This window comes from Bicyclus anynana, chromosome 8 (genome assembly GCF_947172395.1).
Source record: "Bicyclus anynana chromosome 8, ilBicAnyn1.1, whole genome shotgun sequence".
Classification (NCBI taxonomy): domain Eukaryota; kingdom Metazoa; phylum Arthropoda; class Insecta; order Lepidoptera; family Nymphalidae; genus Bicyclus; species Bicyclus anynana.
The window spans coordinates 4,692,110-4,717,811 of NC_069090.1; the positions used below are offsets into that span (position 1 = coordinate 4,692,110).

Genomic DNA, 25,702 nt, shown 5'->3' on the forward strand with positions numbered 1-25,702 from the left:
TCACCTTGAAATGTATGTCGTAATATTTACGGGACACCCTGTATAGCGTTTACACTTCTTGAACACACAACTCGCTATTGTAGACAATACATAATGTATTGTATAAATAACTTTCGTAGTTTACAATGCGACGAAATAAAATTAAGACAATAAGCCACTTTTGTCCGTCTTAATTTCAACGCGCTAGTGACATATCTAATAGTATGAAATCGTTGCCTTCCCTCTTAGTATACAATGATGCCATTGCAAAAAAAACTTAAACAACTAAAGAAACTTCCCTATAAGCCCAAACAAAAAATAAATGCACAGTGCATAGAAAGCATACTTCGTAAATACGTGGAGGTAGTACAATCTGCAACAGAAAGAAAAATGCAATACTTTTATTTATACTAATTTTAAGATAATTAAAAAAAATAGAAATCCCGACTGCCTAACATGCTCGCACCTAAATCTACAGCGATTAATAAATAACGTTTTTCTAATTGTACGTTTTATTAATATAGTCATGATATACCATTTTGACATCCTCTTGATGAGCCCTTGAATTTAAATCCTTAACGCAATATTCGAAAAAAAAAAGATTTACCTCGAGTTCGTCGGTTAATAAAACAAATCTATCGAATCTTAATTGCGTAAATCCGTTCAGTGCATTAAATGAGGTAATAAAGAATATTACATAACAAACATACATACATTTAAATTTTTATAATATGACCAATATTCCCATTCCCCTCCAACTAGTCGGAAAAAACTGAGCTAGGAGTGGGTACGACAATAGACCAACGGGACGGGGATCGAACCACCACCCTTCGGTGATGAGTCCGACCGCGCGAAAAAAAACATAACCCTTCTTGCAGTCGGGTAAAAAGAAGTAAAGTTCGTGAGTTTGTGAGGTTGTAGGAGATAGCCACTAGATCTACTAAGCCGATTTTAAAAATTCTTTTACCAATAGAAAGCCACTTGCTAACTCACTAGCGGGCTTTGTCTGCGTGAAAGTCGATGTCAACTTTCAACTACCCCTACCATACTCCTACCCTACCCTGCCCTACCCCTACCTTATCCCTGTCCAACCCTACCCCTTCCCTACCTTACCCTTCTCTACCCTACCCTACCCCTACCCTACCCTACCCTACCCTACCCCTACCCTACCCCTACCCTACCCCTACTAACACAAAATCGGTAGAATAGCTTTCTGCCACTGAACGTACGAATAAAAAACGACAAGAACGAACCCGCTCTAGACTGAAGAGAATATCGAATGTCTACTCTATGTGTATAATTCATATACATTATCATCATTATCAACCCATATTTGGCTCACTGCTGAGCTCGAGTCTCCTCTCAGAATGGAAGGGGTCAGGCCAATAGTCAACCGCGCTAGCCCAATGAGGAAAGGCAGACTTCACACACGCAGAGAATTGAGAAAATTCTCTGTTAAACAGGTTTCCTCGCGATGTTTTTCATTCACCGTTTGAGATACGTGATATTTATTTTCTTAAAAGGCACACAACTGAAATGTTGGACCTGCATGCCCTGGACCGGATTCGAATCCACACCCTCCAAATCAGAGGTCATATCCACTGGGCTATCACGGCCACATATATACAGTATATGTATATAAATTCTGGCAATAAATGAATTTGAATTTGAGGAAAATATCGAAGTTTGAGTCTGACATTCTATGATACCAACCGTCTGTGTAATTTCCTCGCCTCAGGTAATGTAGAGGGGTCTTCCTTGCAATAAAACTCCCGCATACCTTTTATGTAATTCTCCATAAATTCCTCTACGACCACTTTCTAAAATAAATTTGATTTAATTAGTATTTAAGCATTAGTCATCATTAATAATCCACATTCGACAAGAATTTTGTTGAAATCCGTCGAGTAGTTTTTGTTTCTATATCGAACATACAGACAGACAGACAGACAATAATTTTACTTGTTAGCAGGAGGTTGAAAATCCACACCCCTTTCGGTTTCTACGCGACATCGTACCGGAACGCTAAATCGCTTGCCGGTACGTTTTAGCCGGTAAGGTGGTAACTAGCCACGGCCGAAGCCCAACCCTGGACCAACTAAGAAAACCTGAATCGGCTTAGCTGGGGATCGAATCGAGGACCTCTGTCTTGTAAGTTCAGGAGGCTGTCAAATAGCTTCTTTGCTCGCTGATTTACTGAGCATTTTTATGAGGCGCGTAGTTTGCGACAGGATTCAGATGTGTTCTAAATTCAAAAGTTTCTTACCGAAAAATCTGTATAGAAAATTTCATTTTCTTCTTCAGAGACTCTATGTTCCAGTGACTTGAAGTAATCATTCTTGAAAATCCAGGTCCTTGTGTTATAATATTCCAACACTTCTAATCCGTGGGACATTTTATGGTATACATGGACCATGCTGCAACACGTGAACAAGAAATTACTTAGATTAATTACAGTAACAAAAGTTAAAGTTAAATTTAATCTAGTATACTAAACTTTGCCTCTGAAGAACGAAGAAAGAAAAAGAACCGTCATTCACGAGGTGATCTTTGGAACTACTGAACCGATTTTGAACATTCTTTTACCACTACAAAGCCACTTTTTGTGAGTGTGTGACTATGTTTTATCCCCACCGTTTTCCTACAGGAATGGGAACTACGCGAGTGAAACCGCAAGGTGTTGGCTAGTTTTTAATACAAGTTTTAATTGGCAAGTATTTCAAATTAGTTATTTTTTATTATTGTGTTAAAAGCAGGCCTTTATAGGCAAAACATTGTAGGTGATCATGATTAACCTTTGCCATCATTTTCACATGACTGTTTAAAGCAAATACAACGTTAATAAAACTGATTATCAGATACTAGTAGGTACATAATATGTTTTCTGTAACACTTTTAGCAAATTCAGCGCATGAATCAGTTTTTTACAAATCCACGAACTTACATGGCAAGACACGAAATTGTACGAGAATTTAAATAGAACAAATATAAAGATTTATACGAATTCATCTTATCTTTTATTTATTTTATTTTTATTTATAACAACTTTATTGCACAAAACAGAAAATTACAATAGAACACATACATTTTTAGGCAAAAGGCGACCTTATCACTAATAGTGATCTCTTCCAGGCAACCTAAACATAAATAATCTAAACATCCTGTCAGATGGGAAATGGCAATACAATAAATTAAATTCGCTTTTAATTCGACGAGTACTTATTTAAATAAGTTATACGATGAAACCAACTTGTATTTTGATCAAAAATAATAATATAATATTTGTAATATTACAAAAAACACTTCTTTCCTTGACTGACCTTGCTCGTCATTTATTGAAGGAAAAAATAAATTACATCTCATGCTCTAGGTTTTTTGTCATGCTTAAAGTATGACGTAAATACATAACTAATTAAATAATTAACTTTTGAAGAATTATCTCGCATGCTTTTAAATGTTCGATTTTCAGAATACATAATCTTGACAAATCGGTAGGTACCTATAGAGTTTCAGGTCCTGGGTCTGGCTTTGGCCGTGGTTCCGTGGTTAATAACCACTCTATCCTGAACGTTCCATTACACCAAATACTAGGGTATATTGCTGTATTGGTTGCATATTAGCATATATTTTCCAAATTAGTTACCATCAAACTTTGTCCACTTGACTTCATTGTGTAAGGTCGTAGTCAATCACCTAATACATTGGCGTGCACAGGGTTTTTAACTAGGTACAAAACAAAAAATTCCTATCGCAATACAGGTTTGTAAGGAGTTCTCAGAGTAGGCAGGGCATTTTGCATCTATGGTGTGCACGCCACGCCTAATACATATAAAAAAAACCTAATAAAACTTACAATGTTTTCTTTCCCAATAAATATAATAGTAAATCTATGAAATAAGCTGGCAGCATATGGAAAAAGAATACATGTATTTGATGTTCCAACTTATAGTTTTTCGCCGTCGCCTCTGGATACCAAAGTGAATATGACAATGGATACTTTGCTAAAAACTTCGGCCCTGGAAATTAATTGAACTATTAAGAAAGAATATTGAAATAAAGTCACATTTAAAGTAAAAGTTCATTTACTTCAATTAGGCTTAGTGTACAAGTACTTTTGAAAGGTCAAGTTATGTCATTAGTAAATGGTGAAAATTAAAGTCGAAAACTTAATTTAAGATACGAGAGTTCCAAACGCGACTTTGTCTGAAAAGACTCACTCAGGGTTTATTTTTTTGTTTGTCAACATTTTACAATGGTATATTTATGTTATATTAGAACTAAATACCTAGTCATATAGTGCATTTTAATTTCAAAATTTTTTTTATAGTTTTTATGTAGAATAATAATTAACACTATGATAATAGTCTTAAGCTTGAGTTAATTAAAAACCTTGAACTTATTAGAAGACATGCCCGTGGTTTCTTATCGTGGCAGTTTATTATAAAAAACGTATGCAAATGACGTTTGATTTTGTTAAATTACCTACTAGAAAATCAAGGCAAGGAAACTTATAAATAGCAAGAAGAATTAGATTGCATATATCTTGGTAGAAAGAAGGAAGGAAAAAATAGACCTTGGCTGAGTTTGTTGTATATATATTAATTTTAAGTTTTCGACTATAATTATCACCATTGAATTAAATTATGACGTAACTTGACGATTCAAAAGTGCTTGTATGATATAAATGAATTTTGAAAATATTGAAGTTTCTGGATTTCTTGTTATACTCACAGTACTCTGCAGCTTTGACCCACGATATTTCGTTGACACCAGATTGAGTTATATTGCAGACGCGAACATCTTTAGGTCTAAAAATAATTATTAAAGGTTTAAAACCTAGAGAGCGGGGCACACGATGCGTTGCGGCGCCGCATCACAAAGTTTTCACCGTATCAGCGGGCGCACGAGCGGTGCGGCGCCGCAACGGTATTATGTCGCAGCGGCGCCGTAGCAGCGTTGGACAGTCTGTTAATAAAGTAATGTTGTGACGCATAAACAACTGAGCGGTGCCGCTCCGACGTCGCAACTCATTCACCCCTCCCCGCTTCGTCTCGGTGGTTGCAAGTCCAGTGCAACGCCGGAGCGCATCGTGTGACATGCCACAGATATTTCTGTAAGTAAGACGACGCAGTGACACCGCTCCTGCTCCCGTGTGCCCCCGCTCTAAGAGCGAGGGCACACGATGCATTGCGGCGTCGGTGCGGCGCCGTAGCTGTTTCGCTGCGTCGTCTTACATAGAAATATCTGTGACATGCTTAGACCATTAAAAAGAAAGGACCTGCCTCGTAAACCGTTACCCCTCTGTCAAAGATCAAGAATCAATGATCTAACGCGTTTATAAAAACTGTTGCTATAGAATCGATGTTTCGATGGCATGTCACACGATGCGTTTCAGCATCGCACCGGACATACAACCACCGAGACGAGGCGGGGAGGCGTGAATGCGTTGCGACGTTGGAGCGGCACCGCTCAGTTGTTTATGCGTCACAACATTACTTTATTAACGGACTGTCCAACGCTGGTACGGCGCCGCTGCGACATAGCACCGTTGCGGCACCGCAACGCTCGTGTGCCCTCTGATACGGCAAAATATTTGTGATGCGGCGCCGCAACGCATCGTTGTGCCCCCGCTCTTAAGCATATGAATGAAATGAAAGGAAAAATTTAAATAATATCTTACTTTTCACACGCAGTGACGCAAGCCAGCAGTATAAGGGCATTTATGACGAAGTCCACAGGAACTGTGTCTACTTTTGTAGAGTCTTTGCAGTACATAGAACGTAGAACACCTAAGGCATATTTAGTAATTTTACTTTTGTTCTGTTATTCCATTACTTCATAATTATCAACCCATATGCGGCTTCCTGCTAAGCATGAGTCTTCTCTCAGAATGAGAGGATGACTCTAAGTATTTTGTCGGACCGGACATTATTATCTATTCATGATGAACTTCCGCAAAGTAACGCCTGCTTCTATCCAATATATACGCGACTTTTTATCCCGGAAAAAGTCATGATTCATTCCTTCCCTTTGAACATACGGCAATCAAAGTCACTGAACATTTTTAAAAATGCCGTAAAGACTCACTATCTGGTACAGTAAGGACGATCTGCATCTATTATTTCTCTTCAATATGACTTTATAATGTATTTATTAGTATATTTTGATATGTATTTTATTCATTATGTATTAGGATGTAAATTATATGTATGTATGTGTATTACTAATACTATGGTTATTTTTGTTTTACGCCACCTGCTGATGTCCAAAAGTTTTCCTAAACCGAAGGTTGCCTGGAAGAAATCGCTACTTAGCGATAAATCGCCTTTTGTATGCTGATCTCTTCTTAATATGTTCTTATTTTACTTGTATTTGTCTTTGTGGTGTGCAAATAAAGAATATCTATCTATCTATGGTTCCCGTCGGAATTGTGAACAGAATTTCACGCGAACAGAGTCGCTCGCATCCACCAGTAAATTAAAATGAGCTTTTTTTTTATTCTTTACAAGTTAGCCCTTGACTACAATCTCACCTGATGGTAAGTGATGATGCAGTCTAAGATGGAAGCGGGCTAACTTGTTAGGAGAAGGATGAAAATCCACACCCCTTTCGGTTTCTACACGGCATCGTGCCGGAACGCTAAATCGCTTGGCGGTACGTCTTTGCCGGTAGGGTGGTAACTAGCCACGGCCGAAGCCTCCCACCAGCCAAACCTCTTACCTCTGGAAGCTGCGTAAATAACTCCTGATGGTCCATTAATGTTGTCAGTCCAACCTGCGAGAGGCTCTTTGTACGCAGGTATCACTGCAAGCAATTAGAAAGTTTTCATAAAAACAAAATATCATGAAAAGCTGTTACTGAGGAGTATGGAAAGTTATCTCAGCCACTGAGACATACTTTTGTGAGATTACTTTATCATCAGTGGCTGAGATAACTTTCCATACTCTTCAGTAACGGCTTGACGGATTTTCACGGTATTTTGTATTCATATTTGCCTATTGTCTGAGAATTTATCTATTGTTCCCTGTTGTTTTGGCAAGGGTGGTCCACCTTAAAGAAAATGTATAATGGTAGCCACTCACTATTGGATTATAAAACTGATCGTGTGTTGGACGTGACGTGCATGACATCATATCGATCACGACCAACACAAGATCAGTTTTATCGGCTGTTAGCGCTGCAGGCATGTGAGCTTATTGGATCGTCAGTGGCTGACTTGGTAAAATAAAGTATGCTGGGTTAGATAATACTCGCACCTAATCAAGATGTTAAAAAAAATCTATCTAGATACTTATTACATAAAATTACTTAATAGTAGAACTGATGTACCTACCTAGTATAAGTCGAATTTCAAGAATGATACGAAATTATGTAAAGCTACAATTTTAAAATTTTTTGTTTGGGAAGATTATTAAAAGTTTATCTGTTTTTATTGTTGATATTAATCTAAAGTCAGTCAAATAAAACAAAAAACAGATTGTTTGTTTTTTGCTTTTGACGTATAAAGGTTATTTAAAAAAATATTAAGAGATCAAGTTGTGTCTGTTGTAGGTAAAGTAACATAATTGTAATATTTGATATAAAAAAAATTCAATACGTACAAGGAATATATTCACTATTTTATTATAATTTTTAACCGACTTTCAAAACGGAGGAGGTTCTATGTTGGGCTGTATGTATGTTTTTACACACCAACAAAAGATCTTTACACTAAAACAAATCTATTAAATATCACACGCATACAATACCTGTCTCATAATTAAAAAAATCATGATTAACACCAGAGGCGTGCACTTCATAGATGCATAAATGCAATGCATACCCTGACAAGTCATTACGTACCTATATTGCAGGAGAAATTTTCCATTTTCTACAATTTGTATCTATAGTGCATACTCTAGTTAAAACCTTATGCACGCCACTGATTAACACACTGCATTCTACGATAGCATTTAAGCATAGGACTAACAATCTCAGAAATAAATATAAAATTAATATTTGGGGAACACAGACTAAAACCTATGGAATAAAAACATATTGTTATGTGAGGGTGCTCAGTTATATTACAATCTGCCAAACTCCATTAAGAAGTTAAACAACATAAAAGCATTTAAGAAATCGATTAAATCCTACATCCTCACAAACTTGGACAAAATATTGAAAAAATCAAGTACCTAATTAAAATTTTGTTACAATAATGCATGATGTCTGCAAAAATTACAATATTTTAAGTCTAAGTTAAATGAACAGTACCTATGTTCTTTTTGGAGAAATAAATCTTTAAACCAATATATGTATGAAATACTGAAGTACATATATGTGATTATTCATCTACCTAACTTGAATTTTTGACGATTGAGCTATCTGCTTGAAAAACATATTATTATTATTATTATTTTTATTCTTTACAAGTCAGCCCTTGACTACAATCTCACCTAATAATGGTAAGTGATGATGTAATCTAAGATGGAAGCGGGCTAACTTGTTAAGAGAAGGATGAAAATCCACACCCCTTTCGGTTTTTACACTACATCGTACCGGAACGTTAAATCGCTTGGCGGTACGTCTTTGTCGGTAGGGTGGTAACTAGCCACGACCAATGCCTCCCACCAGCCATAAAAAATATTTATTTTCAAAAAATTGTATGACTTTACCAATAGACGGTCTCGCAAGAGCGATAGGAAATTTCCCACTGTACTGAGATACTAGGTCTTCCGATAGACTTTTCGTGTAGCCGTATGTGTTTGGGTAGGGCTTTATCAATCTGAAATTAAAACAAAATAACAGAATAAAAAAACAAATAACAGAATCCATTAAAAAAAATTCAAGATCTCAAAAGGAACATTTTTCCCGTTTTACTTAATTTTTCATTGGCGCTTCGCTACTAATATAGCTATAGATTTTTTGAGAGGAGAACCAGTAGTCCATGAGATTAGCGCGTTCAGCCAAACAAATAAATAAACTTCGAAACCGGAGCATCCTCAGGAGTCAACATCCATCCACATAGTCCACCACGCTGGCCCAATGCGGATTGGCAGACTTCACACACGCAGAGAATTATGAAAATTCTCTGTTATGCTTGTCAGGTTTCTTCACGATGTTTTTCCTTCACCATTTGAGACTCGTGATATTTAATTTCTTAAAATGCACACAACTGAAAAGTTGTGCATGCCCCGTACCGGATTCGAACCTACACCCTCCGGAATCGGAGGCAGAAGTCGTATCCACTGGGCTATCACGGCTCCATGAGCCCAATAACCCTGGCGTCATGCCTGAAAATCAGTACTACAGTTATTTAGCTGTAGCATAAGGCAGCGCCCATTCAGCCGAACCCTTAGCATGAAGTTAGTATTAAGTCTCATGTTTTCTCCTAAATATTTTATGTTTATTGTCTGAATAAATGGTTTTTATTATTATCTCTCATTTATTTATTACTTCTTTTTTTAAAATTTTTAACAATATAAGTATAAAATACAAAACATTATTAAAAATTAAAAAAAAAATCCACCCTCCCGCTGCGGGACATTTGAGTGCCCAAGCAACCGGTGGTCAGGGCTCCAGAGTGAGGAACCTCCTCACAATACGCGCCGTCTCAAGAATCACTGCCCTTTGTATTATTATTATTTATTATTATTATTATTATAATATGGGTTGTTAAATGCTGATGATTATTCTATTTTAGCGAAAACTAAGAACTTACTCAGGTTGCAGTGCAGCGAGAGTATCGTCGTCCATCCACTTCAACATGTTTATTATATCCAGGGGGTTGTGCTTCGCTTTGTATATTTTCTCCTCCAGAACATCTATGTAGTCGTGACAAAAGGAAGTTGATACGTGTAGAAATACCTAAAAAATTATAATTATTTACTAGCAGGTCCCATTCCCTGGAAATCACATCACACTAATCACACTAAAAGGCGAAAGTTTCTGTGTAAATGTGTAACTGTGAAAGTGTGTAAGTGTGTAAGTATTTTTGTTCCTCTTTTACGCTGCGGCTACTGAAGCGATTTGGCTGAAATTAGGAATGGAAATAGATTTTACTCTGGATTAACACATAGGCACCTTTCATTCCGGAAAAATCCATGGTTCCCGTGGGATTTGTGAAAAACTGAATTCCACTCGGACGAAGTCGCGGGCGTCCGCTAGTAAGATATATTTTTACTCTTTAAAGGCAAGTTCGTTGATAACACTCCTATCATATGCGGGCGACAGGGGGAAAGACTGCGCGGGTGTGAAATCGTGCGTGTGGGGAAGTGATTTTATTCATCGCTACATGCCCCCTTGCCCGCGCGGAACATCGGGAGTGTTACGAACGAAGTTGCCAAGCTATACTTTACTACCTGATTGTATAGTTTTCAATTGATGAAAGAATTTTTCAAATCACTCCAGTAGTTTTTGAGTTATTGAGTTTTTTAAATATAATTTAGTATATACACAAAATACAAATCTTTCCTCATAACGACAAGCGTCCACAGATCCGCATCGTATGAGTCGGACGCTTCGCATCAAATGGAGTTTAGTATCCTTTGTATAGAAAGACATTAAAGTGTGTCCACTAATTGGTATCGCACAGATCCCATCGAACGAATTTTATCTGCCGTAAAATTAAAATCCGTTTAATGCGATACGTACGATGCAGATCAGTAGACGCCTATCATTATAATACAATTTAGCAGCTATTATTAAATCCAGACTACTATAAATTATGAGCAGAACATCTTGGTACTTCGCTTGCGGAATCATTATGGGTTGACGTAACTAAGTATACCTATCATGTCTATCAAAAAACAACACATCTACTTCACAGAATACATAATTCTGCATCAAATTAGCTAAACTGTTGCCCAGACTCATAGACAGATAATAATCAGTAGGTAGGTATGATTTTTGTTCTCAGACCAATTATAAAAGGACCTGTATCGCACTCAAGAGTCACGAACAAAATTATCTGTAATTTTCTGAGGAAAACGAGCTTAGATTTGGTATATAGCTTATACTTAACTAGAAGTTTTTGCCCGTTTTTTACAAAATTCAATTACACAAAAAGGTAATTTGACGGAGCTCTTTAACCGACGAACACGATTGCAACTATTTAACATCGATTCTGTAGAGACAGTTTTTATAATCGCATTAGATCGTTGATCATATACTTTGACAGAAAAGTAACGTCTAGCGAGGCAGGTCCTATACAATAATTGGTCTGAGCTTTTGTTGCAGTTAGGTACAGTAAAACCTGAAGGTCTGTAGCCTGGGTTCAATGGCGTAGCTCTCCAGGTGGAAGGCGGTGGAGTGCCCCTGGACTTTCGAACCCTTACCAGAAAATCGCGATCAAACTGAACTTATTGACGGCCTCCGTGGCGTAGTGGTAAGCGCGGTGGATTTACAAAACGGAGGTCCTGGGTTCGATCCCCGGTTGGGCCCATTGAGGTTTTCTTATTTGGTCCAGGTCTAGCTGGTGGGAGGCTTCGGCCGTGGCTAGTTACCACCCTACCGACAAAGACGTACCGCCAAGCGTACGTTTAGCGTTCCGATACGATGTAGAAACCGTTGTGGACTTTCATCCTTTAGATTGCATCGTCACTTACCATCAGGTGTGATTGCAGTCAAGGGATAACTTGTAAGGAAAAAAAAACTTGTTGAACTTGAGTTGAGTTTAGCATTTTTATGTATTTGTATATATTTTCTTGATAAAATCTAATCAGTTTAATATTAGTGGTGCCCCATTTTTTTATTTGCACCAGGGCCCTTGGTTATCTATCTACGCCACTGCCGCATTTTGCATTAATTAAAGGCTTAAAATATAACTTACCTCTAGCTTTTTCATTTTTTCCGCTAACTGCAAAACTTTCTGAGTGCCCATAGTGTTCATTTGAACTGCTTTTCGTACAGGTAAATTGAAACTGAAATTACTTTGAGGTTAGATCAATGATTATTTTATACTATAGATATGTTATGTGCTTGCAAAATCACCAAGAAGTGATCCGAATTTAGCGACTCCACTGAGTGCACATTGCACAATTTTGTGATTACTAATTATATATTTGTGTATATAGTAAAAGCTCCTTATTCGCGGGGGTTACGTTCTGTAAATATGCCGCGATTATAAAAACCGCGAGCGAGATTAGTTTTCTTGGAACGTACATTTTTAGAAGACGTAATTACGTACTTATAAAAAACTTTATGAAGTGTTTATTTTTATCGCATATTCATTATTTAGTTTTATGTTATATAATTTATACGACGCTCGTTAAGTAATTATTTAGGAATTCCTACAAGGAAACCGTATACCACGTACAAATGTAAAAAAGCGATCAAGAGAATTAGTTATTTACATTTTCATCAATGCAAATTATTTAATTGTAGGACATCGCCATGGACCTTTGTTAAAGCCCTTGGTCATCATTATCAACATATATTCGGCTCACAGCTGAGCTCGAGTCTCCTCTCAGAATTAGAGGGATTAGACCAACAGTCCACCACGCTGGCCCAATGCAGATTGGCAGACTTCACACACGTAGAGAATTAAGAAAACTTTCAGGTATGCAAGTTTCCTCACTATGTTTTTCTTTCACTGTTTGAGACACGTGATATTTAATTTCTTAAAATGCATATAACAGAAAAGTTAGACGTGCATGACCTGGACAGGGTTCGAACCCACACCCTTCGGAATCGTAGGATATCGTAGGATAGGATAGGACGTATAATCGTAGAATAGGATCAATTATAGTCGTGCGTGCTACAGAAACGTGAGAATAATTGACCGTTTGTTTTGACATTAGAGTGAAATGTTACCGAATTCCTAATGCCTTTTAATTAGTTTCCATTACCGCCAATCAAGCTTGCACTTTTAAACTACTCCTTCGTTTATTTCAAATTAATTTATTTACTAGTCTATTTTTTTTTAATTTTTAACAATGTTGATATAAAAATAAAACACAAAACACAAAAATTTATAAAAAAAGCAACTCTCCCGCTGCGGGACATTCTCTCTGACCTCTTCACAATACGCGCCGTCTCAAGAATCACTGCCTTCTGTATCCGACTCGTGATCCTACAGTTAAGTGAAAGCTTCTTAAGGTGTTGGTCTAAGCTTTTCGCTATATGACCATTATTATTGAGGAAAATTAAAAAAAATTAAAATGTAAAAGCGGTTATACTCTCGTAGGTAGTTTACATTTTGTACAATAAAATACCAACTTTACTTTACTTTTAACTTTCTTTTAAATAATAATCGACATTTAAAAATTTGTACTTGTCCTTTTTACTTAACCTTGATTGTAAGAACAAGAACAAATAGCAAACCGTCGAACACAATAACAAATGGCACACCATCGAAAACAAAGGAAACCGACCATTCTTCATACATTGCTGGGAATTTTAATGAATGTACCGATACAATCCACAAGTCCACATCACAGTTCGTGCCGACTACATCTACCCTAAAAAAACTTTCCCTAAGATTCATCCCCGTACTTCAAGGAGTACGAACCTATTCAAAAAATAATAATTAGTGAAATCGATTCAGCCGTTCTCGAGATTTGCGCTTAGCAACACATTGGGCCAGCGTGGTGGACTATTGGCCTAACCCCTCTCATTCTTAGAGGAGCTCAGCGGTGAGCCGAATATGGGTTGATGACGACGATACGATACGATAATGTTGTATCATCAAACCTTAGACTTTAGTACTTGTACTTTCGCTAATGCGCGATTGAAATATGACGTTATAACTGTGAATAAATCAAGAGGGACGACAGAACGAACATCGAAATCCCTGATTCCTCTCTGCTCTGGGAAATGGGCCTTTATGTGTGTTGACAGATGATGGTGTGTTATAAATATATCACTAGAGATTTAGATTATGGATCAGCATTTAGTTCTTAATCGTCGATATGTTATTTTCTTTATTTATTTAAAAATTCTGAGCTCACGCGCCCCTTGTAACTTCATGCCTCTAGACTGGTGCCTAGTCTGCCTTACAAATAATCCGTCCGTAGGCATACTAGGCACTGGTGTTAAGCCTCATGATCCACTCACCTCACACAAGCAGCGTTGTTGACAACAATCTGACACTCCTTTTGAAGCTCCTGCTCAATGATATCCGGTATCCCGAGGTTGTCTTCAAGGATATCCCCCGGTACTAAGCGCACTTTCCTGAAAGCTTTCGCATCTTGTTCTAGCAACTTCTCAAAAGCCTGGAACAATGTAGAAGATAAGTTAGTTGAAGTGTATTTTAAAAGGAAGTTAAAAGGAAGTTTGGCTATTTGGTCCAGTGGTTCTGGTTATAGCTGGGATCCGTGGAACAAAACAATTGATTACTGTCTAGTATATTTTCCGTGAGTAGCTTCATCTTGATGATACGCCCAACTTTTTTATTTACGAAAATTCTTGATTCTGGTAGCTAACTGGGTGACTAGGTAATAAAAATTTTTGAACGTCGGACCTTGACAATGTAGCACGCAATTTAGGGTTGTTAAGTTGTCTGTGATCAAGATTTGCCATTCCCATATTATTTTCTAGTTTTCGAAGCGTTAGCGATCGTAGAACGAGAATCGATGTGCCACTTGGCTAGGGGGGACGGACATGTAGCTCTCGGGCACGTGACTGTTTATATACAATCGCTAACGCTTCGAAAATTAAAAAATGTAAAGGAATTACTTTGCTAAGCTATAGCGTTTGTAGAAAGATAATTGACCTGTCACATAGCCACAGGCTTTTTTTTTAATTCTTTACAAGTTAGCCCTTGACTACAATCTCACCTGATGACGCAGTCTAAGATGGAAACGGGCTAACTTGTTAGGAGGAGGATGAAAATCCACACTCGGTTTCTACACTACATCGTACCGGAACGCTAAATCGCTTTGCGGTACGTCTTTGTCGGTAGGGTGGTAACTAGCCACGGCCTAAGCCTCCCATCAGCCAGACCTGGACCAATTAAGAAGACCTCAATCGGCCCAGCCGGGAATCGAACCCAGGACCTCCGCCTTGTAACTCCACCGCGCATACCACTGCGCCACAGAGGTCGTTTGGTTATATTAGGCTGATAATTATTCTAGTAGTAATAAAGTTTGAAGTCGGTCCATTTTTTCTTAACAATACAACTTATTCCATATGATCACGGATCAAGAAATCACTATGATGCAACGTGCATGGAATTTCCCAAAATGGTTTTGTAATTATTAAATCATTCGGGTATAAAAATGTCCATAATTTACATAATGTATTCAACATATTATTATACAAGTATGCATCATTAACGAGCCATATTTGGCTCACTGTAGAGCACGAGTCTCCTCTGAGAATGAGAGGGATAATAGTCCACCACGCTGGCCCAATGCGGTTTGGCAGACACGCAGAGAATGTAGAAAATTATCAGGTATGCAGGTTTTCTCACTAATTCCTCACCACACAGAAATAAGGAGATCCGCAGACGAACCAAAGTCACTGACATAGCTCAACGAGCCGATGGACGTTGGGGTCCCAAGGTGCTAGAATGACGACCCCGCACCGGAAAACGCAGTGTTGCTCGACCCCCTACTAAGTAGAGCGAGGACATCAAGCGGGTAGCAGGAAGTCGCTGGATACTAGCGGTTCGAGACCGTTGGGTATAATGATGATGATGATGATGAATGATGATTGGACATGAAATTTTCCATTTTGTACAATTTGTACATGCATTGCCTACCCTTGTTAAAAACCTTGTGAACGTCACTGAACCCGGATGAAATCGCAAATATATAAAGTGAATAATAAAATAAACAGAAATAATGGAAGTTGAGTACTAAACAAATATACAAAATATATAAAGGTATCTACGTATGTAAATCTGTGAATCATCGTCTAACAGAATTCAAATTTGATCAAGGCTCAATTATCAAATTGTTTTATATGAAAACCATATTTTTTTCAATATTTTATTAAAAGCCAACTAACTGGTTAACATTTTTGAGTAAATATTTGAGTCAACCTAAAAACTTGATTTTTAATTATTTCTAAATCTAAAGTAGGTACATATTTTATACGGTAAATAAAGTATTTTAATTTGTCAAATTTTAATACAAACATGTTGAATTATTTGTTTGTTACAAATAGGCTCTTAAATAATCTTGAGTTTATTGAAACTAACTTGCCAATCCCCTCCCCCCCCCTAGATGAAAGCGGGCTAACTTGAAAGGAGTAGTAATGTCCACACCCCGATGTACGACATTCTACACGACATCGTAACTAGCCATGGCCAAAGCCAGACCTGAACCAATTAAGAAAACCACAATCGGCCCAACCGGGGATCGATCCCAGGACCTCCATCTAGTAAATCCACCGCGCAAACTACTGCGCCACGGAGTCCGTCGAAGATACTTTGTATAGATTTGTAATTTTACTTACCCTGCATTTGGCGAACGCCTCCAACCTTGCTTCTGGACTCTGGCCTTTCTTCCTCCGTACAAGTATGTATATAGTCTCCACATCAGGGCAAGATCTCAGAAGCTTCTCCACCAACACCTTCCCCATAAAGCCAGTAGCTCCGGTGATGAAGATCTTCTTCCCTGCATAGAACTCTCTAACACCCATTGAAGTCATTTTAGTCACTGTTGTCTGCTGGCAAAATAAATTAGGTTTAGAAAGGAAGATTTTCTTTATTTAGATAAGTACCAGCGGCGAGGAGTTTATCCATGCATTGTTGTACTGTATCTAGATATAAGAGAAGTGTTTGTATCACGCTGTATGAATTTGGTTTTCTTTGGGACGACTTACCTTCATCTATATACCATCCTTCGCACTGGTAAGTGAAAAGGAATAGGCAAATCCACCACGGATACGGACAGTGGCGTAGCGTGCCTTAAAGGTGCCCTGTATCAAAAGTTGCCAATAGATAAGCGAGATCAAATCCGGAAAAATCTATTTATTTTTTGATATACTCTAACTCTTTCACCATAAAGTATTGCTCTTTTTACTTTTGTAATTCCTGATTTTTTTTATTTTTTTATATCCGGGAAGCCGGAATTAAATTAAGATTAAGTAATATATTTTTTTATTCTTGGCAAGGTAGTCCTTGACCATAATTTCACCTGATGGTAAGTGATGATGCAATCTAAAATGAAAGCGGACTAACTTGTTAGGAGGATGAAAATTCACACCCCTTTCGGTTTCTACTCGACATCGTACCGGAACGCTAAATCGCTTGGCGGTAAGTCTTTGTCGGTAACTAGCCACGAACGAAGCCTCCAACCAGCCAGACCTGGACCAATTAAGAAAACCTCAATCGGTCTAGCCGGTGATCGAACCCAGTACTTCCGTCTTGTAAATCCACCGCGCATACCACTGCGCCACGGAGGCCGTCAAAATAAAATATCAGGAATACTTTTACATTCTTCCAGCTCGATGACCTTTTCGTCGGACCTCAAAGTGCGTGCGTTGTATGTTGCCAGGTCTAGTCGTCGGGGTTGGCAGCGGAATCTCTGCCGGAGATTCTTAACACCCCTTGCCCCGCCGTTACCGTAACCGCTGCCAGAGCCAGGAATAGCGGGGCTGCCGGGGACTAGGGGCTGTGTTATATTTGTTCGGTCCATACAAAGTTTTGCCCGATACTGACCACGCTGGGCATGCGGGTTGGTCAGCGCAGTGCTAGATTATTCGCGCCGATGTCGCTGCTGCCCGACACCGGCCTGAGGCATTTCATAATCTAGCCTTTGGGAATGGATATACCGCCATTCGTAGTGCGTGTTGCCAGTGATGACCTATGGTTCCGAGACTTGGTCGCTAACTATGGGCCTCATAAGAAGGCTCAGAGTCACACAGCGGGCGATGGAACGAGCTATGTTAGGAGTATCTCTGCGTGATCGAATCAGAAATGAGGAGATCCGCAGAAGAACCAAAGTCACCGACATAGCTCAACGAGATGCGAAGCTGAAGTGGCAATGGGCGGGGCACATAGTGCGAAGAGCCGATGGACGTTGGGGTTCCAAAGTGCTGGAATGGCGACCCCGCACTAGTAAGCGCAGTGTTGGCCGACCCCCCACCAGGTGGACTGACGACATCAAGCGAGTCGCAGGGATTCGCTGGATGCAGGTGGCTCAGTATCGTGATGTTTGGAAGTCCCTACAAAAGGCCTATGTCCTGCAGTGGACGTCCATCGGCTGATATGTTGTTTTGCACCTTTTGTATTTTTTTTTTTTTTGTATTATTTCATTTTATAATATTAAATTCCTAGGTTACCTTAGTTTTAATTATCTTATTAAAATTAGATTTAGCAATTACTTTTAAAAAATAACTAGAATAATGAGCGTCAACTCGCCAACAAACTGCCTGTACAGTTTGGCGAGAGTATCGATATGTAAAATAATTGTTATATCTTATCAATAAAAAAAATAAAAAAAAAAAAAAAAAAAATATGATGATGACTTTTACATTTTTTTGCTTTCACACGTAAGGGGTCCCTATACCCCAGGCGTTCCGTATCATTGATACGGCTGATACGGCGGTAGCTACGCCCCTGGATACGTATATAATCGCAAATAGGTATGTTATGATTTTTGTCTGTGAGTTTGTAAGGATTTTCCTTGGATATACTGAACCGATTATGAAAATTCCTTTCCAAATAGAAAATCCCGTTGATTGTAGGTGTCATAAGCTATAATATTTTATTCCTGTATTTCGACGGGAACGGAAACTACGCAGGTAAAACCGTAGCTAACTGCTAGTCATTTAAGTAAAGGTGATCAGTAGTTAATTGTATACATCGCTGTTAAATATTTTTAATAAACAAAATTCCAACTGGCAGGAGACCTTGTGTGCATGACTTGAAAATACATTTTTAAGTTTGTAAATATAGGTTCATTGACATATTCACGTATAATACACACTAATTTAATTATTAACAAGTAACAACGTAAAATAAGTTGATTAAAGCAAATATTTTTATTTATTTAGATAGACCTTATTCAGCACCCCAAAAATCCTTGACATTAACATTTTGATTTTACAAATAGTAAAGAATTTAAGAATAATATTAAAAGGTCAAAGATTAAAAAATACAATCAGAAATCTCAAAAACACATACTCGTAATACTGGAAATATTGTATTTCACCCTTATTATGTTTAAAAAACATAAGGTCACATGTTTGGTAATAAAATCTACCTATTTTTTTTAATTAAACGTTAATTATAAAATTATACCACATAACAAAAACACCTGCGAAAAAACTTCATGACTCTTGGAGGTGAGAAAAAAAAGCAATAAAGCGCTAAGAACTCGAGAATTAAACTTGTTCCGTGTTTTATGTTCCGTTTGAAATGTTTTATTTATTCTTACTAGCAGACGCCACCGCGTAGAGACCTATGGCCTATGATACTCACAAACAACGTGACTTTCTATTGGTAAAAGTAAATAAAATGGTTCAGTAGATCCAGAGATTACCCTGTACAAACTCACTTTGACCTCTTTATTATATTAATACTAGGTGACCCGGTAAACGTTGTTTTGCCCTAAAAAATTAAAAAAATATCAGGGTGGACCACCCTTATCACTCAAGGGTATGAAAATAGATGTTGGCCGATTTTTAGACTTACTCAAAATGCACACAAAATTTCATGTTTGCAGTTTGGTTGCAAATAGCGTGACACGAGAATCGTACTAATACTCGTATTATAAGTTTGTATGAATGTATGTCTGTTTGGATGTTTGTTACTCTTTAACACTGCTACTACTTAAGCGATTTGGCTGGTATTTGGAATGGAAATAGATTTTAATCTGGATTAACACAGGCTACTTTTTATCCCGAAAAAATCCATGGATTCTCAAGATTTGCAAAAACTTGATGATTTTGATTGCATGAATGTTTGTTACTTTTTTACGCCTCCGCTACTAAACCGAGTAATTTGATTATAGTCTGGATTAACACATATAGGCTACTTTTTATCCTGGAAAAATCCATGCGTCCGCTAGTTTTATATATTAGATGTACCCCGTTTCACTTGCAGTTTCAAACAAAATCTGGGCCTTTTGCTGGCTACTTATTTGAATCTTAGCAGCGAGTTTGAACGATGTTAGCTCTGTTAAAATGCAGCTCTACAGCCCCCCTAGCCCAGTTGCACATCGATTCTCTTTCTACGATCGCTAACGCTTCGAAAGCTTGAAAGATGTATGGGAATGACATTTGCTATCGACAGGTCACGTGATCAAGATCTGTCATTCCCATACATTTTTTTAGTTTTCGAAGCGTTAGCGATCGTAGAAAGTGAATCGACGAGCCATCATTTCATGTACCTAGGCGATTCACGATACAGGCGACTGTCACCGTACCCATGCTATTTGAAAAACACTTTATTCCGAATTGGCAACGCATCGCGTATGTGGCGCACAAATGGAGGAGCCAATGACACCATGTAGGTACTTTCTCGATCGTAGAGGGGACCTATTAGATTTCGTAGATTAGCTGAGGGAAGAATTATACAGTTTTCGCTTTCAGCTCTGGGGAAAAAAGATGTACCTACTAAAGCAAAAACTAACAACCTACCTAATTTATGTCCTCCTCACTGATCGGTTTGAAAGGGGTGCCCAAAATAAAAGAAAGAAGCCCATTTGACTTAGCATCAGTGAGGAGGATATAAATTAGGAACGATGTTATTTTTATTTTTTTTAGTGCGTACGTACGCATTTGAAGTTGGTTGATTTTTTTTTGAAAATTGATTTATTTTTTAACTTTTTAGTAAAGTGAGTTTTTTGTTCCCTCTTTGTGTTTTATGATGTCGGTAATTAAAAAAACATTTTGTTATAAAAAAAATATTTTTATTCTTTATTATAATTGGAATTCTTCTTCCTACTAATATTATAAACGCGGAAGTATGTTTGGATGTTAATTACTCTTTAACGCCGCAACTACTGAACCGATTTGATTTGAAATTTGGAATAGAAACAGATTTTAATCTGAATTAACACATAGGCTACTTTTCATCACGGAAAAATCCATGGTTCTCGAGGAATTTGTGAAAAACTAAATGTATAATGTAATGTCCGCTAGTGTTTAATAAATTAGATCCTCACATATGAAGTTCTTTATGAGGGAGGAAAATATGGTCGATTTTTATTTTTTTAATTTATTATTTTTATTTTATTTTTTTAATTTATTATATTTATTTTGACGGCCTCCGTAGCGCAGTGGTATGCGCGGTGGATTTACAAGACGGAGGTCCTGGGTTCGATCCCCGGCTGGGCAGATTGAGATTTTCTTAATTTGTCCAGGTCTGGCTGGTGGGAGGCTTCGGCCGTGGCTAGTTACCACCCTACCGGCAAAGACGTACCGCCAAGCGATTTAGCGTTCCGGTACGATGCCGTGTAGAAACCGAAACAAGTTAGCCCGCTTCCATCTTAGACTGCATCATCACTTACCATCAGGTGAGATTGTAGTCAAGGGCTAACTTGTAAAGAATAAAAAAAAATATATTAATATTTAATTTGAAATTGGAATTCCTAACCAACGAAAAGATATTTCAAATCAACGTGGCCAGTATGACAAAACATGAATTTTATATTTAAGGACATAACATTTAAATTATTTTAGGCACTTACTTGCGGACGCCCGCGACTTCGTTTGCGAATAATCAGTGTAAGCTTTCATCAACCCCTTTCGACCCCTTAGGGGTTGAATTTTAAAATTCTTGAATCACATAACATTTCACATTTCTTTCATGATTTATGCACAAATTATAACTGTAGCTCCCAAAATAACGGACTTTCGATACAAACTTTCAACCCCTATTACTACCTCTTCCCTTTTTATTTTAGGAACAGAAAGTAGCCTATGTTCTGCTCCATGATCCCATTTATTATAATACCAAAATTTATTTTGATCGGTTCAGCCGTTCAGCTGTGAAATGGAAAAACAGACAGACAGACAGACTTACTTTCGCATTTATAATATTAGTAAAGTATGGATATTTACTAAGGTACTTGTACTTATTACTGTAACTTTGGGTTAACCTAGGTTACTTTCACAACATAGCTGCCTTTGCACACTTGTGAATTTTCCATTTCTTTATTTAATAAAATTAGCGGACCGCGTGCAGAAGGCAACGGGAAACCACTGCACTATTTTCCCTAGTCGTCAGTATGGAAAAGTCTCAGAGAGTGGACCGGGATCGCGAGCGCCGCACAATTATGTCGCCTCGCGAAGGATTGAGACGAGTTCAAGAACTGACTGCCAACCTTCGCTAGTCGGAGAGGCACCTTAAGAAGAAGAAGAAGCGGACCGCGTGGAATTTAGTTTTTCACAAATCCCTCGGGAACCATGAATTTTTCGGGAATAAAAAATAAGCTATGTGTTAATCCATGCTATAATATATCTCAATACCTAATTTCAGCTAATTCGGTTAAAAAAAGTAGCCTATGTGTTAATCCAGAGTAAAATCTATTTCCATTCCAAATTTCAGCCAAATCGCTTTTGTAGTAGCGGCGTTAAAGAGTAACAAAAATCCAAACACCCATACAAACTTTCAAGATTATAATGTTAGTAGGATTCATTCTGTATTTTCCTTTATGCGTTATAGAAAAAATATATTAACGAATCTAAGGCAGATTTAATTTATAAATTAACTGTTTTTTGGATAACATTTTCTACAAACGATCTCGGTGAAAATCTTTAAAATGCATCAAACCTGTGAAAAATCTGTAAACAAGCAAGTTCTTTTTGCAAGATTTTATTAAAATACATTTTTATCTAGTTTTAATTTTGTTATCTCATTAGTCATTAATTTATTTAATTATAGAAAATATTTTATGACACTGGATACAGACATAAGCGCAAATAGGTATGTTATGATTTTTGTCTGTGAGTTTGTAATGATTATGAAAATTCCTTTCCAAATAGAAAATCCCGTTGATTGTAGGTGTCATAAGCTATAATATTTTATCCCTGTATTTCGACGGGAACGGAAACTACGCAGGTAAAACCGTAGGGTAACGGCTAGTCATTTAAGTAAAGTTGATCAATAGTTAATTGTATACATCGTTGTTAAATATTTTTAATAAACAAAATTCCAACTGGCAGGAGACCTTGTGTGCATGACTTGAAAATTACATTTTATTTTATTAAAATACATTTTTATCTAATTTTCATTTTGTTATCTCATTAGTCATTAATTTATTTAATTATAGAAAATATTTTATGACACTAAATTAATGACTCCACAAAAGATACCGATAGATTTTATTGAACAATCAAATTATCAAATTTTCAAGACGATCAAATAAAAATTAAAAAAACTAATAAAAAAATTATTTTGCGCAAAATAATACCAAAATAAAACTTACATAGAATGTAAAGTCACCCTTTCGTTAACACAGACACAAATGTAATAACTGAGCACAAGTAATTTACTGAATTGGTCGTGATTATATTGGAATGTTAATTATAATATTTTTTGCGTGACTGACTAAAAACAATTTTTTCGGAACACAAAACGACCTAACTCAGGTAAATCTCTTCACTTATTGACTTAATTTATAGTTAAAATGTAAAATGAAAATTCGCGCGCACGAAGGCTGTTCGACGAATCGAATCGGTGATGACGTAGAGCTAAACACCTTTGCGCTTGAACTTGAGTACAGCCCCCCTAGCCAAGTGGTACGTCGATTCTCTTTCTACGATCGCTAACGCTTCGAAAACTAGAAAGATGTATGGGAAAGACATTTGCTATCGACAGGTCACGTAACCAAGATCTGTCATTCCCATACATTTTTCTACTTTTCGAAGCGTTAGCGATCGTAGATAGAGAATCAGCGTGCTACTTGGCTAGGGGGGCTGTTCTCAAGTTTGGCAGGAGTGCTATTCTGTAATAATGTAACTCGCAAGTGCGAGTTTAACGACCCGATATGATCCGATATCACATAGGCTAACCACTAGACAAACAGTGGTTATCGCTGACTCTTACACTATGACAAGAAAATTTCGCTATCTTTTTCATATCATCATCATCATATCAGCCGACCGACGTCCACTGCAGGACATAGGCCTTTTGTAGGGACTTCCAAACATCACGATACTGAGCCGCCGGCATCCAGCGAATCTTTCCGACTCGCTTGATGTCGTCAGTCCACCTGGTGGGGGTCTACCAACATTGCGCTTTGTAGTGCGGGGTCACCATTCCAGCACCTTGGGACCCGAACGTCCATCGGCTCTTCGAGCTATACAGGGTGCAGGGGAGTATTTCCCACAACTCTGGGAAATAGAATATAACATTCTTTACTGAAAATTAATTAAAAATGTTCAAAGAACATATTGTACTCTAAAATTAATATTTTCGGAATAAATAATATTTCTTTTGTAAATAGATTTCTTTTTATTCTTAACAAGTTAGCCCTTGACTACAATCTCACCTGATGGGAAGTGATGATGCAATCTAAGATGGAAGCGGACTAACTTGTTAGGAGGAGGATTAAAATCTACACAACTTTCGGTTTCTGCACGATATCGTACCGGAACGCTTAATCGCTTGGCGATACGTCTTTGTCGGTAGGGTAACTAACTAGCCACGGCCAAACAGTCACCAGCCTGAACTAGACCAATTAAGAAAACCTCAATCAGCCCAGTGAGGGATCGCACCCAGGACCTCCGTCATAATTATAAATCCACCGCGCATACCACTGCGCCACGGAGGCCGTCTATTATACGCATCCTTATAATTATGACGTAGCCAAACTTTAAAATGCAATAGATGAAGGCGCGTGTGTTACATGGATAGTCGAAATTCTTTGAATTACTTTGTATGAATAGCACAGATTAAAGATTTATTGACAGATAGAGCGCATGGAACACGGTGTAATAGCCGTTTCAAATACAAAATTCAAAAACGAATACATTCTCGAGTCAGACACGAAGCATCGCATCAGTAATTTACAATATTATTCAAGAAAAATGGCGTCTTATGTTCTTAAATATTTTTAAATTGTTCACAAAAAGTAAAGAAATAAGGTGTAGTATTTTTAATAGGTAAATATTGATTATTATAATTAATTTACGTCATTGTTGTCAGTGTTAAATTTTGAAATACAAATTATGAAAAAAGTTTGTATATGCGGATGTCTAGGAGACGCGTGACGTGTGTGTTTTTTTAAATAGTTTTTGGGTGATACTGTGGTCAAAAACTTGTAAAAAATAACAAAAATACATACAGTATATCATAGTCGAAACAAACAAAATTATAATTAGGTTTTTTGCAACAAAAAATCGCTTCTGGAAACTTGGAACGTCGCGCCTTGGTGAACACATTAGACCGTTGCCTGATCGCGGTCATCTATACTAATTACTAATACATACTATAATATATTATAAATGTGAATGTGTCTGTTTGTTTGTCCGTGTTTCATGGTAAAACCCTGTAAAACCGAACGACGAATTGACGTGATTTGTTAAGTGGAGATAGTTGAAAGGATGGAGACGGAGAGTGACAGAGGCTACTTTTTGTCTCTGTCTAACCCCCCACTTCCCTAAAAAATGGGGGGCCGATGTTTGTATGGAGCATTTGTAGGGAAGAGTAGGAGTAGGGTAGGGGTAGCTATGGCGTAGGGAAGGGGTAGGGTAGGGTAGGAGTATGGTAGGTAGGGAAGAAGCGCACATAAGCCAAAGCGAAGCTTGACTGGGTCCGCTAGTATTATAATTATACAGGTAAGTTTCGTATTTTTACCCGACTGCGTCAGAAGAAGAAATACTTAGTACCTAATTTAAATTGTTA

At 37.6% G+C, this 25,702-nt stretch overlaps 1 protein-coding gene across 2 annotated transcripts; it reads right to left on the reverse strand.

The window, feature by feature from the left end:
• On the reverse strand, nt 1-23,473 carry LOC112042789 (putative fatty acyl-CoA reductase CG5065). Of its 2 annotated transcripts, none has more exons than XM_052882952.1 (13): nt 23,283-23,473; nt 16,360-16,569; nt 14,014-14,171; nt 11,789-11,879; nt 9,680-9,825; nt 8,634-8,743; nt 6,700-6,783; nt 5,660-5,768; nt 4,711-4,787; nt 3,833-3,995; nt 2,246-2,396; nt 1,693-1,799; nt 1-352 (listed from the first exon to the last, which is right to left on the reverse strand). In XM_052882952.1, exons 2-13 carry the CDS (start codon nt 16,552-16,554, stop codon nt 265-267), a joined length of 1,479 nt encoding a protein of 492 aa, XP_052738912.1. In that variant the 5' UTR covers nt 16,555-16,569; nt 23,283-23,473; the 3' UTR covers nt 1-264. The 2 variants fall into 2 exon arrangements, with proteins under 2 accessions (XP_052738912.1, XP_052738911.1); XM_052882951.1 differs by having other exon boundaries at nt 16,360-16,572.
• Between the last annotated feature and the right edge of the window lie 2,229 nt (nt 23,474-25,702).